At 47.9% G+C, this 19565-nt stretch overlaps 1 protein-coding gene across 1 annotated transcript; it reads left to right on the top strand.

Annotated features, from left to right (window-relative positions):
* The first annotated feature begins 267 nt into the window (after window positions 1–267).
* Window positions 268–6119, top strand: LOC115337088 (orthopedia homeobox). Its single transcript, XM_030005110.1, has 3 exons — window positions 268–304; window positions 1248–1657; window positions 5589–6119. The coding sequence occupies exons 1-3, from the start codon at window positions 268–270 to the stop codon at window positions 6117–6119; spliced, it is 978 nt and encodes a 325-aa protein (XP_029860970.1).
* Window positions 6120–19565: the final 13446 nt, after the last annotated feature.

Raw genomic sequence — 19565 nt, 5'->3', positions numbered from 1 at the left:
TCCGGGCGCTGACATTTGCAGGCTGCCCTCCTGATTGGTCCCCGCGCCGAGCTGCTCACGGGTTCATTGAAGTGTTAAGCACCTCCCCGTCTCTCTAAAGGACATTATAATGCAAGAGACCCCCTTTTTAACCACACACCGAATTTTCTTTCATTTAGGGGATCTATATATATATATATCTATATCTTATATCTTATATCTATTTTAAATAACTTAAGGCCGCTAAAATTTGGGGGGGGAACAGCCTTCGCCCTGGAGCGGTGCGCCATGCTGTCTCACGCCGACCTCCTGGACGCCCGTCTCGGTGAGTTTCCCCCGGCACCCCCCCGCCCCGCGGCGGCTGCACCGGCGGCGGCGGCGGCGGCGAGCGGGGAGGAAGCCGGGGCAGGAAATTGACAATTTGTTCCTTATTTTACCTTAATGCAATCTAAATGGGCTAATTCCTTTAAAAGTAATTGTGCTGTATTAAAGTTTAATTTGATTTAACATCAAAAAAAAAAAAAAAAAGGAGACCTACGGAGTATGTAGATCTACAGCGAGTTGTGGATCATTTAATTTCTCTCACCCCTGTTTTTATATACATACCTACACATTATTACTATGATGATGACGATTATTATTTTAGGACAGATGAGCTCGATGGTATTTACGGAGGAGTTCTGGGTGGCCTTTTCCTGCTTGCCTGCTCGCTTTCCTCTCTCCTTCTTTTCCTTTAAAAATAGAGAAATATCCGTATCTACCTATTTATGGTTATTCACGCGTTTGTTTAGAGGAGCGGAGGGAAGAGAGGGGAAAGATCGGCTAGGGTGACCGAGGTCCCCGCACATCTGTCGGGGAGGTAAAGCTCCCGGCAGCAAGGCGGCTCGAGTGTTCTTTCTTTCTCTCCGTCTCTTTCTTTTACCAGTCCCGCTGGAAAACCCAAGCTGAACCCGGCAAAACTTACCCTCCCCCTCTTCCCCTCCCTCGGTCTCGCAAGGGGAGGCCCGGCAGGGAGCTGGTTATTTAAGCAGGAAGAGGAGCTGCTCGGTGTAAAGTTTTCTCTCCCCCTCCCGGGTTGCGCCGGGCCGGGGGCTCTGCGCGCCGCGGAGCCGAGCCGGGCTGCGGGGCTGGCGGGCGGCCGGGGGGCGGTGGGGCGGAGGCGGTGGCGGTGGCTGGATGCCTCTCGCCGGCTCGGTGCGCTGGGAAGCGGCTCTGATGGATACATGCCCGGCTGCAGGGGAGTGACCGCGGCTGCTGTGCTTCCGCAGGGATGAAAGATGCGGCCGAGCTGCTGGGACACCGGGAGGCGGTGAAGTGTCGGCTGGGCGTAGGGGGCTCGGATCCGGGGGGACACCCGGGGGACATGGCTCCCAACTCGGACACGGTGGAAGGGACCACCCTGCTGCCGGGGGAGGACATCACCACGGTGGGATCCAACCCCAGCTCCTTAGCCGTCAGCGCCAAAGACCCCGACAAGCAGCAAGGCCAGCAGGGCGGCCAGAACCCCAGCCAGGCTGGGCAGCAGCAGGGGCAGCAGAAGCAGAAGCGGCACCGCACCCGCTTCACGCCGGCGCAGCTAAACGAGCTGGAGAGGAGCTTCGCCAAGACCCACTACCCGGACATCTTCATGCGGGAAGAACTGGCCTTGCGCATCGGCCTCACCGAGTCCCGGGTGCAGGTATGAGCAGCCGCCCCCGCGCAGTGCCCGTCCCCGCCGCGCTCGTCGGCCCCTTCCCCGGGCGCATCGACGGCGGCACTGCCAGCCGGCGGCGAGGCCAGGCGCAGCGGGTCGGGGGGAGGGTGGGGGTGGGTGCCCCCAAACCTCAGCCCGACGGCGGCGGAGGAAACCCAGCCCCGAACGCAACAGTTTGGTCAGAAAGCCTTGAAACTGGACACCCTCCCGGCCCCCTTTTCCGCAAAGCTCTCCCCGTGGGGTGTCCCCCTGTCCCCTGCCCTCCCGCAGTGCGGTGGTCCCGAGCGGGGCGCGGGCGGAACTTCCCTTCGCTCCGCGGCCCGACCCGCGCCAGGAAAGAGCCCGGGGAGGCACAGCCCGAGAGGGGCGAGTCTCAGCCCCGGCAATAGCTGGGCGCCGAGAGGCGAGCCCAGACCGCCGGGAATTGCCCCCGTCCCGGGAGCGGGGTCCGGCGGCGGCAGGGAGGCGCGGGGCCGCTGTCCAGGGTGCTGCCGGGGGCTCCGCCCGGCGCCCCGCGGGCAGCAGGCGCGGGGCCGCTGTCCAGGGTGCTGCCGGCGGCACGGCCGGGGGGCCGCCGGCAGCGGGGTGGGGCGTCCCCCGGAGCCCGCCGCCGGGAGGGTCGGGGTGGGGGCGGGGGGAGGCACACAGGCTCGTGAAAAGGCTGTTCGGTAAAGGGCGGTTGTGTCTGGACTCGGAGTTTCCCCGAACTGGCTTCCGTAATGCCTGGGGACGGCAGGCGTAGGGAGCAACTTCAACATGTAGGGTGTACTTTGTTCTCTAAAGTAGATACATATACGCACGCACGCAGACATGCATATATTCGCACAGAGGCACATAGGAAACTACTTAGGCAAATAAACATAAACGAAATTTGGAAAAGGGGGAGATGGATTCAACCGCTAGACAGCTCAGATGCGGCTTTTGTGTGTAGAAGGGTATTTTAGCGACTTTCTGGGCGAGTCCCTTCCGGGGAACGAAAGCCTGCACAATGGAAGCACTTGTGGGATGCGCATCCCCGCTCAGTGCAGTGCACCGGGAATGCCGCCGCACTTCACCGCAGCCGGTGTTCAAAATCCCTCTCGGCAAGCCCAGGCTCCTCAGCTAAATAAAGACACGTCAAGAGAAATCCCTAAATGAACATTTTTATGAACGGAAACCGACTCCGTTCTCGAATGTGACAAAAAATGCACGTCTGCTTTTAAAAAGTAAAACAATCTGACTCAGCCTACACAGGACTATAATTAGTTTAAATTAAGAAAGAAATTAGATTCACAAATAAAATATAATTGGACAACTGACTCTATGAAAAAAGAAAACGAGGTCTATTAAACTTTATTGGGTTTCCCAAAGGTTAATGATACCAATTTCAATATTAGGAGTGTGGTAAATGAAGTAAAATATAAAATATAAAATGGAAATAGTTATTTTCTAACAGCACATCAAAGAAATTCGTAGGAAGAAAGACAAAGTATTTTAATGGCCTCGGCATAATCTTAAACCAATGCTAATAGCTCGAGACTGCTGATAAAAACAGTTTAATAGAGTGGCAATTTAAATATTTTTTACAATAATGTTCTGTAGTTTAATCAGATCAACATAACCTTCTTAATTAACACTTCAAAATGATTAACATTATGTAATCTAAGGCAAAATAATTTATTTAATGTATTTACTTCACAATCCGATGTATCACTGCTCCTTGACCAAATTTAAATTAAATAGTAATTGGTTTATGTTCTTATACGAGTACTTTACAGTTTTCTTTATAGTTAACAGATTGCCTACACATTCCTTGCAGTATGTGGGCTCCACACTGATTAAGGAATGCTCCAAATAGTTAATTTATAGCAGCTGTATATGTTTTTAAGGGTTTTAGATGCTAGGATAAATCACCACTTTCCTCATTTTAGATCTGTATTTAATGTATATGATACATTCAAATAATTATTAAAGCGGCTGGTGCTTAAACAGGAGTCCAATTCCACGTCTGATATTGCTCTGCTTTTCAGGCTGCTGTAATAAAACCATTCTTTTTATAGCATGCCATTATTAGAAACCAATTTCAGAATTATTTATAACCTGGAATGGCTTATTAAGCAGCAATGCGAGAATCATGCAAATTACGCGATCAAATGCAATATAATAAGCATAATCATTAGTCTCTAGCACGGATTAATTAACTTTCAATATTTTATTTACATAAAAACCAAATCAGTGAAATAACTTCTGCACAGTCAGGCTTGCCTTTCAATATTTTATACGAACAAAAATAATGTGCTGTAATTCCATTGACCGTGTCCCCCACAATGGTCCCGTCACCTGCCACATCTTAATAGGGGACAAGCTGAGAGTATTTTCTAGTTTTCTAATGGAATGAGAAATTGCATTTTCTTCCTCTCCCAGCACTATTAAAGTGTAATGAATTCGGCCCAGAGTTCACGGCTGGCTGATCGAAATGAACCTGAGATCTGAGCTTTAATACAGCTCTCCAGATTTCCTACCAAATCTTCACATTAATCATCTGCTGGATTCCAATGAGATCTTCATAAAGCTTCGGCTCCTGAAAAAAAAAAAAAAAAAAAAAAAAGAATAATAAGAAAAACAAAAGTGATATTGTCTCCCCTTATCTCTCTCTGTCTCTCTCCCCCCAACCCCCCATTTATAGCTGGGGAATTAAATGGGCTATATATTTTAAAATACATTTACAGTATGTCTATATTACTGTAACAGCAGACATCATCAGGGTAGATTTTTAGATTCCAACCTCCATTAGATTCTCACTGTTGTATTAATAATTTTCAGGGGCTAGTTGCATTTTAAAAGGAGTCCAAAGTTGCCAAACGCTCGTGGTTAATATATTTCTAGAGTTGTCATGTGTGCATTTTCAAAATCTCCCCCAGGTTTTCCCTGCGTTTTAATCTGTCATGCACTAGTTTTCAACTGGAAACATTCACATTTTAAAAGCATATGCAGCGTAGCTATGAGCTGAGGCGATCAGACCTGATGGAGATTCTTTACAACACCAGTAAACCATGAAACATAAAAAGATTTTGTAGCCGCAATTTAACTATTAACCCTAAAACATAATTGAACGCGATTTTTCGATTATTCATATAACATTTAGCTCCCCAAGGGCTGTTCATTCCCGCTAATGGGCGCCCGTCCTTCCCAGCATGGGTACGTAGGATGAAACCACGGACGCCCCGCAGGTCCGGGCGGACCTCGCTCCTCCGCTTTGCAGCCGGACCCGGCTCTTCTCCCCTAACAACCACACCGGTGCTTTCGGCAGCGGTGCGCCGGCACCCACTGGGTCATCCCCGCCGGCACCGCCAGCGCCCGCTTACCTAAACCACCTTTTTAAAAAAAAAAAAAAAGACAAAAAAAAAAAAGACCCAAATGCGGGCGGTTTGGCGGGAGGGTTTCCTGCCTCAGGACCCGGGCGGCGCTGGGCGGGGGGAGAGCGGCCCGGGGGGGGGCAAGGCTCCCCGCCCCGCCCCGCCCCGCCGCGCCCCGCGCCGGTGGCGGCTCGGGAGCGCTTCCACGCAAAGGCAAGAGCCGTGGGCCGGTCGTTTATTTTTTGCTCGTGTTACTGGGTTTTTTTTGGTGGGGAGGCTAGGCTCCTCTCCCGGAGCCTCCCCCCCTGAGGGGGGAAGCCGCAGGCGGCTCAGTCCCGGGACGGACACATCGATCGTTTTCGTTTACAAAGTTCCAGCGGTTTCGTTAACCCGTGACGGGGGCACGCGTGGGGCTGCGGGTGTGGGAAGAGCGGCCGTTGGCAGAGACGACGGCCGCGGGGGAGAGACTCGGGGGAGCGACAGGACACGGGGCCGGGGCCGGGGCGGCGGATCCCGTCCCACCGAGCCGCGGCGCGGGCGGGTCCTGGCTAACGGTGCGTGTCGCTGCCCGCCGCCCGCAGGTCTGGTTCCAGAACCGTCGGGCCAAGTGGAAGAAGCGCAAGAAGACCACCAACGTCTTCCGCGCCCCGGGCACGCTGCTGCCGACGCCGGGGCTGCCGCAGTTCCCATCGGCCGCCGCCGCCGCCGCCGCCGCCATGGGCGACAGCCTCTGCTCCTTCCACGCCAACGACACCCGCTGGGCCGCCGCCGCCATGCCGGGCGTGTCGCAGCTGCCGCTGCCGCCGGCGCTGGGCCGGCAGCAGGCCATGGCGCAGTCCCTCTCCCAGTGCAGCCTGGCGGCCGGGCCGCCGCCCAACTCCATGGGCCTCTCCAACAGCCTGGCGGGCTCCAACGGCGCCGGGCTGCAGTCGCACCTCTACCAGCCCGCCTTCCCCGGCATGGTGCCCGCCTCCCTGCCCGGGCCCAGCAACGTGACGGGCTCGCCCCAGCTCTGCAGCTCCCCGGACAGCAGCGACGTGTGGAGGGGAACCAGCATCGCCTCCCTCCGCCGCAAAGCACTAGAGCACACAGTCTCCATGAGCTTCACCTAATGGCCGCCGCCGAGCCCCGCGGCGACGCCGCTGCTGCTGCCGCCGCCGCCGCCGCCAAGTCCCGCACCCCCGCCTCGCCCGCCCGCCCCGGCCCGCCCCGGCCCCCCGCCTTCCCCCACCTGACTTACCAGGGAGTCGACTCAGGATCTGGAATCAGACGCCAACGGACTGGTTTGTGGGCCGAGAAACACCCCCCGCCCTCCCAACCCCCCCTCCCCGCGCATCCCCTCCCGCCCCCCGCGGCCCGGCCCGGCCCGGCCCGCCCGGCGGCCGCCCTTCCCCGGCGGCGGAAGGAGTCGGGGCCTCTCCGAGCCCGGCCCTGCCTCCCTCCGTCGCCACGACCCGGCGGTCCCGCCGGCCGCCCGACCGGCTTTGCAAAGAAATCCATTTTGGTTTTGTTTCCTTAGTTTTTATGGTTTATTTAAGAGCAGCGATCTGCCGTCGGGGGGCGGCCGGGCCGGTTCGGGGAGCGGTACGGAGACCCCAGAGAGAATCAAATCGATTTTGATAAAGCATTTATAAGCGAGAGAGAGCGAAAGAGATGGGGAAAAAGAAAAAGAAAAAAAAAAAGCTTCGTTTTGTAAAAGTAAAACGCACAAAAAAAAGGCAAAAAAGAAAAAAAAAAAAAAAGAAGCAAGAGCACTTCCCTTTTTCGGACCTTTGATTTCGTGACAGTTGAGTTGCCGATCCGCCCCACCTTTCTTTACGCATTTATTTACGTTCCTGCTGCTATTGTCCCTCCTGCATCTTCCGCTGCCGCCGGCGGAGGCGCCGCCGCGGCCCCCGCCCCGCCCGGCCCGGCCCGGCCCGGCCCGGTCCGGTCCGGCCCCGCGGCCCGCCCGCCTGCATGTGCCGGTCACCCCGCCGCAGGGCAGGGCCGCTGGAGGAATGAACAAACGATGTGAAATAGGATGTTTTGTGTAGATAAAGCATTCTTGTTACATACTGGTCGATTCGTGATATGTTTTAACTTATTGTCTGTGCTTATTTATTGAATTTTGGGTTTCTTAATAAATGTTTGAGCTAATATAAAACATATTACTTGACTTTTCCGGACACGTTTATATCAAGTTAATGTGAATGGATAAATAAAATCATTTTCAGTATGTGATATGAAGAATTATAGGTTTTGATGTGGCGTGTGAGATATGAGAGGTGTCTTAAATCGCAGGCAAAAAAAAAAAAAAAAAGACAGGACTTCCTTCTGTGGGGATTCACTGAGTCCTTTGTCACAAGTTTGGGGATAGTTTGCTTGCTTGAATTTGCATTGAAGCCTTTCATTGTCACAATTTTAATACTTCATGACTAATAAACTTTTGTTAATCTTTCTGCGTGATTTGCCTTTAAACTGCGAGACATGGGGAGTTCCGCGGCGAAGCAAGGCGGGGGCGAAGAGTGAGGGGGGAGCGGGGCGGCGGGAGGCCGGGGCCGGGAGGGCAGCGGGGGCACCTGCCCTGGGGCCGGGCGGGCAGCGGGGGCCGGGGGATCGGTGCAGGGCCGTGGGAAGGAGGGCTGGGATTCCAGCGGGAGCGGGAGCGGGAGGGCGATTCTCCGCAGACATTTTTGCGGGCTCTGAAATGAGTGGGCGGCTGCTGGCGGGATGAATCCCACGGCAGAGAAAACCCTCGCTTTACTCCCGTGCAAACTTTGATACGGGAAAAAAAGGTGCAGGACTTTGGCAAGCACCGTACAGCCCAGTTTGGGTTTCTTCTTCTATTCCCTGCCCCAGGCCTTTCCTTTTTTTATGCAATGCGCTGAGATCTCTTCTCCTTGTACATCAATTACACACCTCTTAATTACACACCTGAGAGTGCCCGGCTCCATAGGCACCCGCAGAAGGGTCCTTGCCCGCTCCAAAGTGCATATTACGTATGCATATTTAATTTAAAAGAGAAATAAAAGCAGAATAAATTATTGGCCATCTAGGCTGTGAGTGAGTCCGCTGGGGGTCACCTGAGGAAGCAGCCCTGTGCCCTTTTGCAGAGGCCTGCTTGTGCAGGTGCCAAAACAGCCCAGGATGCTCATCCTGAGGTCGGCCAGGCCAGGCAAGACAGGTCCCATACCATAATCCATACTATGGTAACGCCTGGGGTAAGGAGACACCATGCCCCGGCCCTCCTTCCAGCCCTCCCTCTACTCCCCAGCCCAGCCTTGGGCCACGCAGTTGTCCCTCTGCACCCAGGCTTAGCTCTTGAGTTTGAAATTCGTGATCAGTTTGGATCAGCCATCCAAGATGTGGGTGCACAGGGCACCTACAAAGCAGGGCTGGTCAGAGTACCCCCAGTCCCCCTATCCCACGGATGTCCCTGCATGGGCCAAGGGGAGCGGCGGCTCATCTGGGGCATCCCTTGGTCTTCCCAATCCCACAGCGGTCCCTTCCCTGTGCCGTGGCCCACCAGGAGGACAAACAGGTCTCCACTTACACGCAGACAAGTGCAAATCTCACTCTACTTCTTCCAAATGTATGGAAGGTTGTTTACAAGCATGTAATTTTTACAACTGCTTTATATTGCTATAAGCAAGACAGCTTTATGATGTAGGAATGTTGTAAAGTGCGGTATGGAAGATCTTTAAAAAATATGTGCTTTTTAATGGTAGAGAAAAATGCTCTCTCTGGCTGGGGGCAGGGGATTGAGACACAACCTGTAAGATCCAACTCTGGACACTGAATGCTGCAGCTCTGTAGAAGAGGACTTACAAAGGTCCTTCGGCTTAATGCTCGCTCCTAAAACATCCATCACTTCCTCCATATTCTAATGCAACTGTTGTCCTGGTTATGAGCAAAGCTTTTTGATCCTACCCAACTTTGATACATTTGTTTCCATGGCAATAGATCTTCATGTTCTGAGTCCTGGAGATTTTTGAAATTATACGTACCCTTAACACCAGCTGAAGCTTTGCAACACAAAACATCAAAGCTGATGCTCTTACGTATTTAACATGGATGAAAGGAAGGGAACCGCAGGTTTCACTCGTACATGTTACAGGTTGTGTGTGAATGATTTTATTACAAAATCTCACTCATGTTGATCTTAAAAGATACAAATTAAACAGCACTGACCAGTTCCACCTAACAACATGAACAGCTTTGCTTCATTCACGTAAAGTGATCAGAATAAATGAGTGAATTCCATATAAATTGAGAGGGAACGTTTATGCTGAATAACAATTAGCCTATTACTGACTAAGTAGCTAACACCAGGCACTGGGGCTGTTACAAGCTGGGCTTATTTGCTTAGCTTAAGGTGCATTTTAGCTTTGAGCAATTCTACCCAGTGTGTAAGTAGACTGAGATTTACATTCATATATATGGATTCATTTCTGCATCGGCACATATCCACGTAGGTTTACATCTCTCTAAACACAACATCACCCCTAATGTCTAAGGAATATACATAACGATAATGTCACTGAACCTTTCATTTGCTCTCTTGATGAAATGCTTTGACACTCTCTCTCTCCTCTTTTCCTCCCCTTAAATCCCTGTGGAATGCAGAATCTGCTCTTACCTGCTGCTGGAGATTGCATTCACTCAGCAATTACTAACATAGGAGGAAAGTTTGTGCAAGGCAAGGGATCAGATAACATTGCAGCACAGATTATATTATCATACTAGCAGCAATGATCCCTGCTCCTAGAAATGAAAATGTGGTTTAATTTGTGTTGTGGTCTTTAAATTTTCATTTTTCAGAATAAAAATCTCTGCACATGAAACTGTATCTTGCAGTAATGGAGGTATGGCAGTTAACTTGTCATTTGAAAGTATGTAACCTTCCTTTTCTCCTTTTCATGACAAAGGTAATCTCATCTGAGGGCATTTATGTGAAGAAATAACAGCATGGCATGGTGAAACCACTGGCTCATTAATCCTGGCATCTACTTCCTGCAGGGCTTCTTGATTAGTTAGATTCATTCATCGGGTATTTCGGAGTTTTTGATTTCTCACTACTGGCTAGGTTCACTAAGTTCAGGCTAAATTGAGCCAGAAGCAATGTTTATTAGTAATTTTGTAATACAGACTACCCTAATAATTCAGTACAAATATCTCATCTGAAATACATCCATTCACCCTAACACCTAATGCAGTTTGCAGCTGTGTTCAGAGAGAACTGAGAGAACACAAGTGATTGGGCATGTATTTTCTAAATTATTAATATGAGAGCTAATAGCGAACTCCTCTTCATTTCCAATGCTGGAATTAAGATCTGGGTTTTTTTTAAAGCAAGCCCTGAAAGGGAGGCGACCACCTCCTGCTTGCCATTAAAGCTGAGCTCAGAGCGGTTGGTCTAGGAAGCACGGCCTGTTTAGCCTTTCAGCATAGAGACAAAAGGAAGAACAAAAGAATTTTATTTTTTTCCCTCATATGTGCTATAAACACAGAAGAAATCTAAATGCCACAAAAGGAAAAGGAAGAGGAATTCTCGGAAATTAGCAACCTATAATGTCACAGATCTATCTCAACTCTTTGGTAGCTGTAATAGAGTTACAGCTTGTACAAAAGGGATAAAGAATCAAAGGCCCTGATCCTGCAGCCTTTAAAGCCCATGCTGACCTAGCTGTGAGTTCAGCAGGCGCATGTGCAAAGATTTGCAGGATAGGTGCTCAAAATTGTTCTGCCAGAAAGCTTTCCCCCATTCCATAAAGTCTCTTTTCTGAAAGAAATAAAAGGATGACACACGGAACGCATTCAAATGTCTGACCACAGCTTGTGCCACATCGGCTCATCCAGCCATAGGTAAGAGCCATAGCCTGAGAGCCAGTTTGACTTTATGAACGTATGTGGTATACCCAAAATCTCTGGCAAGACAGCTGACAGCCATGGTTTAACTCAGAGAAGTAGAATTTGCCCCAGAAGAGATAGGACCCACAGGCTCCTTTTAAACATCATGGACTGATCATCACCCATGGCAGTGATGCAACTGTGAGAGGCAAACAGAGGTGCTGGTGGTGGAGGCGGGGAGCAGGGACAGCATGGTTTTAATTTTTCAGCTCATCACAACAAGAATAACAGCAAGAGCCAGAGGGGCTGGTCATGCCTGGGATGTGGTAGGGGACTGTCTTTGATTAACTGTCATTATTTGAGTAGTGCTCAAGGGGCTGCGTTAATAGCCATGTAAGGCCCTCTGTGAGATTTACTTCTACTCCTCAGGGAAAAAACAGCAGGAGGGTGTCTCTCTTTTCACGCTCCTCACAGCCAGGGCTCTTGCACAGATGACCCTGTCTTTGTCTTCCACTTGGGATGTTGTACAATGGTATGGGTGGGATGTCACCTCTCTTATTTGCCAATAAATTGTGCCTGCTTCAGCTTCTCCTGAGACCGTCTTTGAGGCTCAAGAGTTCTGCTTCACCTTTACGTTGCATCGTTCATCAACACTTATGCTTAAATACATTTTTCAGAGCTAAAATTACACTTTTACGATCTTTGAAATCTGCCAGAGGAGAATCACTCCCCGGGAGGAAGGAAGCCAGAGGCATTTGTGCAGGATTTGCCGTTGCAGGTTACACAACCGCTCTACAGAGATCCTTACCCTCCTTCGAAGGTCGAGAGGGAAAATGCAGAATATGCTTAATACACTGTCTGTGAGGGTGACGTTCTCTCCTGACCCCCATACACAGTTTGTGCCTTGGAGTATGAAGTTTGATTAGCCCTTTCTCGCAGCACTGGAAGCATCATGGTAGTGATCCAAAAAGTACTTCAGAAAAAAACAAACTATGGACTTTCTTTCACTGACCTCCCGCTACAGTGAATTTCATAAGCTGACGATGCACCCTGTAAGGACACATTTCTTTTTTACTGGTTTCAATTTATTGCCCTTTAATATAATTTAAGTGGCAGCTATGATTCCCTGTGGCTCCTTTACAAGCTTTTAAGGTTTATTTTTTTGCTAACTTTTTAAAGAGCATTTCAAAATGACTATGAGCACCCTCCCCTATTTTTGGTAACTAATAATTAAGAGGAAGCACCATCCCCTGCTTCAAGACATGAACATTACTTTATAATGAAATTCCTATGACTGGAAGGCTGTGATGTTGAGCGCCCTGCCTTATAACACAGTCCAGGCAAAACTTGATTTGACTGTAACATGAGGACTCCCCATGTCATTGTATCCAAAGGATCTGGTTGTGCCACAGTCACAGTCAATGATACGCCAGGTGAGTAGAAGACATATTTGAAGGGGGCATAGCGTGGTCTAGCTGTTCTGTGCCACGGCCACAGCCATTACACGGTGGTTTTTGGTGTTCCCTGGGCCCCTGAGGCCAGGACACACTCAGGGAGTCCCCATGAGGGAGAGGGCTCTCACTTCAGCAACGTCACCCAGCTTGCAGGCTTGTGTCGCTAGGCAGATATCCACTGAATTCAGATTTATAAACAAAACTGAGTGTAAAAAGATATTTCAGCAGCTACATGGCCACAAAATGTCACCAGAAATTAACCAGCTTTGCTCTTTCAACTGGAGAACAAAATGAGAAGTCTACAGAAGGTCAGACATATAAAAATGCATTGAGATGAACAGGGAAGAATATTAAATTACTAAATAAAGAATTACACTTGGTACAGTTGGTGGCTCTAATCTTTGTGTCTATTATAAGCAGTAATTAACACCCACAACTGTATTCGTTGTCAGCTTGTATTCTTATCTTCAGGTCTTGGTAGCAAATAAATGACTTGTACTTTATTCTTGAAACTTTAATTACTATAAGAAATACTCAAAGATAATTCCACTATATTTTATTACTGTCACTTCACCCTTTCTGCTTTAACTCCTGTGAAATTTTAAGCTGAGGTTTGCCCAAACTTTGACCGGACAGATCCCTGCAGGGGTGCGGAATCCTGATGGGCTCTGAGAGACCCCATCTACGTAGACACAGGTACAATGGAGATGCTTTCTAAAGGATGCGGGATCCTGTATTATTAGCTGATTGCTCTGGCCTTTCTTCATATCTCACACAAGAAGCTGCTGCCTCTGACCCACTCATCACATGGTTCGTATCCTCACTTAAATCAGACCTTTCTCATTTCTGTTGGAGATGATTCTTGTTCCGTCTACTATAAATTGCTCTAATAGTCCTTCATTCATTATCTCCTCCTCTCTTAGCCTCTCCAGTAGGGTGTAAATCTGTAGATTTCATTCATGGATGTTACAGTCAATCAATTACACCCAAAACATAAAGCCAGCTTGTTACTTGTTGATGCTTTCCATACACATTGTTCTTTATATTATAACTCTGACAACAGCTGGTTACACCATTACTTGCTAAATGAAAGCATCCAGAGTTGCAGGTATTTTTTTGAAAAGTGTCTAAGTGTCTTGGTACCTAAGTCTCCTCTTCAAAGTAATGTAGGCTGCCAAGTTCCATCAATTTTAATCCTCTTGTTACCTTCACTAGCTTCTTATCAAACACCACAACTAGTTCAGAATTTTCTTCTTTATCAAATACCGTCCTCCCAACTTGTTCTGCCCAAAGTCTTTACCAATACACAAATCTTTTCTTTCCATTAATTGCACTGCTCTGATCCTGGCCACCTTTGCCATTGCAGTTTCCCAGTCATTCTAGAGGTGGTCTTTCTAGCAAGCCACAATGTCCCATCTCATCTTTAAATTTCATCTTGATCCTCATATTTTACCTCTAGCTTCAGAATTAATATAAGAGTAAAGCAGTTTGGGATCCTTTACATGAAAGATTATCTACCTGCCTACTCCTGCTTTCACTGATGCCTCTAGGATTTTGACACATCACATACTCTTGTGATTACCTGTGTGAATCACACCAGGTGAAAAATGATTTAGTGCACCATTCCTGGCTGTACCTTTCGCCCTCACCTTCAGCCATAGTTGTGTGTCCCACTCCACTGGTGAACCTCCATGAAATGACTTTGAGATATCTAGGTCACATCTAGGTCTTCTCATTTCCAAACTGGCAGAAAAAATTCAAATGAGCTGGCACTTGACCCATCAGCATATCATTTAGTGGCAAAAGCCTTCCTCATTCTATGTACTCGGGGACGTTTTAATTGGTCCTGCCTCCTATCAGGGTCTGTGCAGCAGCAGAAAATCCTGAAGGTGTCCTTGTGCCTCAGCACAAGTTTCTTGAGAGGCTCCCAGGGAAGCAGCTTGACTGGCAAAGGCAGTCAGAGTCTCACTTGTGCTCTAGCCGAGCCGCGCTGGCCGGAGTAGCTCTGCGTGGGGCCAGGCCATCACTTCCACAGTTTTTGAGACATTGTCTTGGGAGTACCTGCATGGGATGCCTCTGCTTCCTTCTCAGTCTGGCCTGCCTTGCACAAGAAAGCAACACATGAAAATTTCTCTCAGTTTTGCATTTCTGTGGAGAAATATCCATAATGCAGCTTGTTGTAGAGACCTACAATGTGCTGCATTTAAGCACAGACAGCTGACATGGTGGCAGCTAGAGCATTCCTGAGTTGCTGAATTGCTCTTTGACTGCTCTGCTTTAGAGCATTATCCTAGAGAACAAGTGGCTCTCACTCACGATGGCTTCACCAGGGATTACAGCAGCACTTCTGCATTTGCTAAAGGTGTGTTTGCATTTTCACATATTCCCAATTGGTTTGGGCGCCTGCATCAATGCAGTTGGGGCTGATTTTCCAGGTAGTGGTACCTGAAACTCTTCAAGCCTTATGCTGGAGTTGTTGGTGCCCAGGCTCTCTGAATAACAGATTCTCAGGTTGTTACATGGGTCATTGGACCCTGGAGGCACACAGAAAATCCTCAGATACGCTTAAAGTTTATTCTTATGGGCTGAATTCAGTTTATAGTTGCTTGGGGAGAGGACAGTAGGCACAAGAGGCGGGTAACAGGCTTTCACAGCAGTGTGAGGAGACCTCGTTCCTCTCAATTGCCTAAGTGGGGGACCAGACTGCAACAGCCTTACTCCAAATCACTCCTTGCTGGCTTCAATTTAGGTACCATAGCATGTTCAGATGTCCTAAATTTCACCATTGCCCCTGCACTCACTCAGGGCATATCTCTGAGGACTCTAAAGAGTGCCAGGAGTAAGTCAATAGGAAATACAAAGCACCGGGTTTATGCTGAATTTAGGTTGCCTGTATATGGCTGGGTGTGACTCAGGCGCCGCTGCAGGACTTTGTCTTGCACACTGGGATCCAGTGCCAGGGCTTGGAGTCCAAAATGCAATCCCAGACGTGATTCGCTGGCCTGGAGTTGAATTTGGTAAGTAATAATGCCAATTCCAGAATCTTACTATGGTTTATTTACTGGTTATATTAGCATGTGAGCTGATTCACATTGCCACAGAAAACCCTTGCTTGCCTATGAATGTTATTATGCTATCAACTGCTTCTGATACCTCACACATTTTTGTCTATTTTCTCCCTCCTAATCTACTTTTTTTAGGCCAACAAACCTGCTTCAATGCCAGCATCTGCCTTTCTAATAATGTAACTATTTACTGCATCATTGTGCTCTGCTCTCATTTCATGTTGTCACACTCTCCACGACATTATTTGAAAATTGTTAAAACCCTCAGTGAGAAATTTCTACCAGAGGGAAAATGAGAAACGCAAACGGTGCAGCCTGGTTACCATGAAAAGGCACAGAGACTGAAGTCATGCTGTGCCTCTGCAGTGTGACCTTATTCTGGACTCAGGCTGAGACACTCAGACTGCATGTGCTAGAAAAGCTGATGCTTGGTTTATCTTGCTGCGTGTGCTTTCAATATAGAAGCTCCGAGTCCCTCTGGACAGCTTTGCACTGTGTTTCCATCACCATCCTTTGTGTCTTTCGGAACAGAGTTCACTGCTTTCTCCAGCAACAAATGTCTGTGCAGTGATCACTGAATTATTATAAAAACAGGAAGTGCTTGTATTGAGTTATATCTCCAGGACTTAGCGAACCTGACTTAGGCTAAGTGGCTTTAACTGAATCAAATGCACCAGATAAAGGAGAAGCAAAAGTAACTGAGTGAGTATGTTGAATGAGGTGCTTCTTAACAGCAACCATATAATGTTTCCCTGAGCTCAGTCCCCAAACAACTCTACCTACGGCAGCTCACAGTTGCTTTGTCTTTGTCAAGGTGGTCCTTAGGAATAAAGAAATAGACTGGGTTTGCAGTGCCTTGTCAAAGCACTCCTGCTGCATGGTCTCTGCAGGGTGTGGCAGCCCGGGACATGCTACAGCCATCACGCTCAGGGTAGGGAAGAAAAGGTGTTTTAGGAAGAATGGTGTGTTTAGGCAGTCAAGCGTTTGGGGCAGTGTGGCTACACGAGAGCTCTTCTCTAGGATGTTGCCTGCTAATTTCATACTGTTTTCCAACTTCCATCCCACGTGCCCCAGAACTCCACCAAAGTTACCCCTGAACCAGGTGGTGGCTGCCGATCTGCTCGGCTGCCCTGGCGCAGGGCGTTGTGCCTGGCACCGACACCTCCCTGCCTCCCCCAGTGGCAGCACATCTCTCTGTCTCCATGAGCTGGCTTCAGGTGGAATGGGCACATCGGGTGTTAGCCCAGTCCATGTACACCCCAGCAGTCAGAAACACTCCTCTTCAGGTGTTATACCAGGGTCCTTCACTGTACAGATGGAGGTTAACAAGCCACTGCAGAAGATGCCACCACAGAAGGGAGCAGCTCAACCATTACCAGGCTGGCTGACACTTGCTAGTGTCTGCTTCTCTGGTTAATTTATCTGTGGAAACAGGCAACCCATTATTCATTAGGTAATGGGCTGGTAGTACATGGACCACCTCTTCTGCAATTGGTGGAACAAAGAGTCTCCAAAACAAGTGATCCAGAGGTCTGCTTTCTAACCAGTTTAAGACCGACACAGACAGAATGTTCCTCAGCTGTTCCACAAGCTTCTGAGTAGAACAAGGTCATTTATTTCTGGAATCAGGACTGAAGGGAAGGAGGGCTATCTGCAATTTAATAAAAATTTTTAGTGGTACACATTTAGAGTCTCTCTTCTCAATAAAGAAGCCAAATACAAACTGGTACTGTAGGCTTATAAGGCACACAACTGTGGGATGTCTGCATGTCTTTCTCCATGTAATAAACATAATATTGTGTCAAGCTTTATTTCCTGTGGTTTGAAAACCCACCCATGAAGTTATGTATTGTCCCATATCTGACATGGCTGAATAGAGGACTTTTCCTGACATTGATAAGAAAAATGTATACTACGAAAAAATAACACCACCCCCATCCCGCAACAAATCCAAGCAGAAATACACATTGATTTACTCATAATTTTCAGCCAGATCAATTATCAGAATGTCTTCAGAATAAAGCTGGTGTCATTTTCTAAGTTTTGTTTGGCTAATCCAATAAGGCTGCTGAATATCACCAAGTATTAAAGATGTGAAGTCAAAAAGGTTTTTTTCAGCTCAGCTGTGCTGAATGGCAATTACACATTCTGAACAATCATACAACTTCTTTAATCAAATGAGGTAATATGAAATTGGCTAGATTTTCCTTAATACTTTCAACTTCAGTGAAAAATACAATAATTAAACTCTCGGTACAATGACTTTCAAACCTCTGCGCACTCTCAGCCCCCTCCCTTCTTCTCTCTCTGGATAATAAATCCTTATGAAAGCTGCCACCACGACTGAGACAGGTTGTGAAATTGTTTAATAATGTTGACTCAAGTAGTGACATCATTTGGAGACTTTTGGTTTTCTTGCAATGTCTTTAAAGACAACTGTGAGCTGCCGGATGTGACAGAGCAGATACAGCCCCCAGCAGCAGGAAAGAAAGTGTTTGCAGCAAGGGGGGCTCTATATCCCCCATGGGGATTGAGGTGAGTCAGCTTTAGGGGGGAGGAAACCCCAATATTGTCCTCTTTCTCCTTCCCTGGTGGCCCATCTTACAAGCCCTTTTTTGAAACACTTCTCTTAGGAGATGGACAGAGACAGGCAAGTTAATGTCTTTTATTTTGGAGGCCAGGAAGGGTGCCCAAGCCCCTCTTGACAGCCCAAGCAAAACATTTTAATGTCCCTGGAGAATAGAAACACCCAGTGAAAATTAAACCCTGTGGAGCCAATTGCTTTCCCCATTCTGAGAAGCACCTGCTGATCAGGCCCTGGGGCACTTGCTGAACCCATGCAGAGTTGGCAGTCGGACTCTGGGAACATCTGTTTTACAAAACTGATCATTTCACCAAGAAGACACAAATCTACTTTAAGAAGGAGGTAAAGAACAAGCCCATGAGGTTCCTTCCCACTGCTGTGCTTTTTCATCTGTGAATGTTAGCCTAACTCCAGCAAAAATTATTAGGGTGTACCTCAACCAGCTGTATATTGGGAAAAGAATCACTTTTGTTGTTCCTTGTATGGGACATGTTGTGAGTCTGAGCACCCTGGCTCCGGTCACACTGCATTTCAAAAGGCAGTTCAACCCCCACAAAGTGCTGCAAAATAATAACAAACTCCCCAAATATCTTGTGGTTTTAAAAGTAAGTATCTAATAAATCTGAACATTATCTGTTTAAACGGATGTAAAATGTCTGTCTCTCAAAAGCTGAGCTGTAATTTTAAGGACGCCATGGAAAGAAGAAAAAAAAAATTACTAGCTCTAGTAACAGATGTGAAATTACATTAGATAAATATAATCATTAGTTTCAGTCTCACCCTGGTTAATTTGTTTGTGGAAATGTGCAACCCATTATTCATTAGGTAATTTTTCACACATTGATTAGAAAGCCATGTCGAATTGTGACCCAGCACATTGGGGTTTGCCTATCTAGCAGTGAACTATATCGCTTACAATAGTGGAAATGGGGGACAAAATGTTTATCTCAGGCTGATTTTGTGCCAATAAATAAAGTAAATCAATAGCCAGTGAAGTGTGAACGACATTTCTCTGCTGTATAATATGGTTTTGGGGGCAATTTGACATGCTACAAGGGGAAACAAGGGTCTTGAACAGAAAGGTAATAAAAGCAAATCATGTTGGTAACTGTTACTGAAGTCCTGTATTTTTCTCCACATGGGCAGCTTTAAGATGAGAAAAATAATGCATGTAACAGTATAAAAACACTGAGACACTCCCCAGCTTTGTAAACATTAGGGATCAAATCCAGATGTGGTCAAGGGAGGGGCAGGTCTCTGGGAAATCGATGTGCCCAGGGATGCCGGCTCTGCATTTAGATGGGACCTTGGGCTGCGCTGGCAGTGCCGACACTTCCCTGACAGCATTCACCTCTGCTGGCTTCTGCCCTCCGGTAGCTTCCTTTCTAGGGGGTTAATTTCTGAGGCTCTAAATAGTTTTGCATCAAATCACAGAAGCAGTATTCCCACATCCCCTTGAGACCACTGCAGCATGGATGCAGCTTATTTTAAGCGGTGTTTGCCACTGGTGTAAACCAGTGGAACTTCATCAACTTCGGTGTGTTATACCTGTTTGCACCAGCAAAGAAGTTGACCCTTCGTCACTGTTATTCAGCTTTGATATTTTGCCTTTGCAAATTGCAG

This window comes from Aquila chrysaetos, chromosome Z (assembly GCF_900496995.4).
Source record: "Aquila chrysaetos chrysaetos chromosome Z, bAquChr1.4, whole genome shotgun sequence".
Taxonomy (NCBI): Eukaryota; Metazoa; Chordata; class Aves; order Accipitriformes; family Accipitridae; genus Aquila; species Aquila chrysaetos.
Note: the sequence above shows the minus strand (reverse complement) of the source record. Positions and strands in the feature narration are given on the sequence as shown.

Bases quoted from the DNA above. Each gene is read 5' to 3' on its own strand.
- LOC115337088 (XM_030005110.1), top strand. From the start codon at position 268: ATGCTGTCTCACGCCGACCTCCTGGACGCCCGTCTCG. The intron at 305-1,247 runs GTGAGTTTCCCC...GTGCTTCCGCAG, and splicing joins CCTCCTGGACGCCCGTCTCG to GGATGAAAGATGCGGCCGAG. The intron at 1,658-5,588 runs GTATGAGCAGCC...CGCCGCCCGCAG, and splicing joins TCACCGAGTCCCGGGTGCAG to GTCTGGTTCCAGAACCGTCG.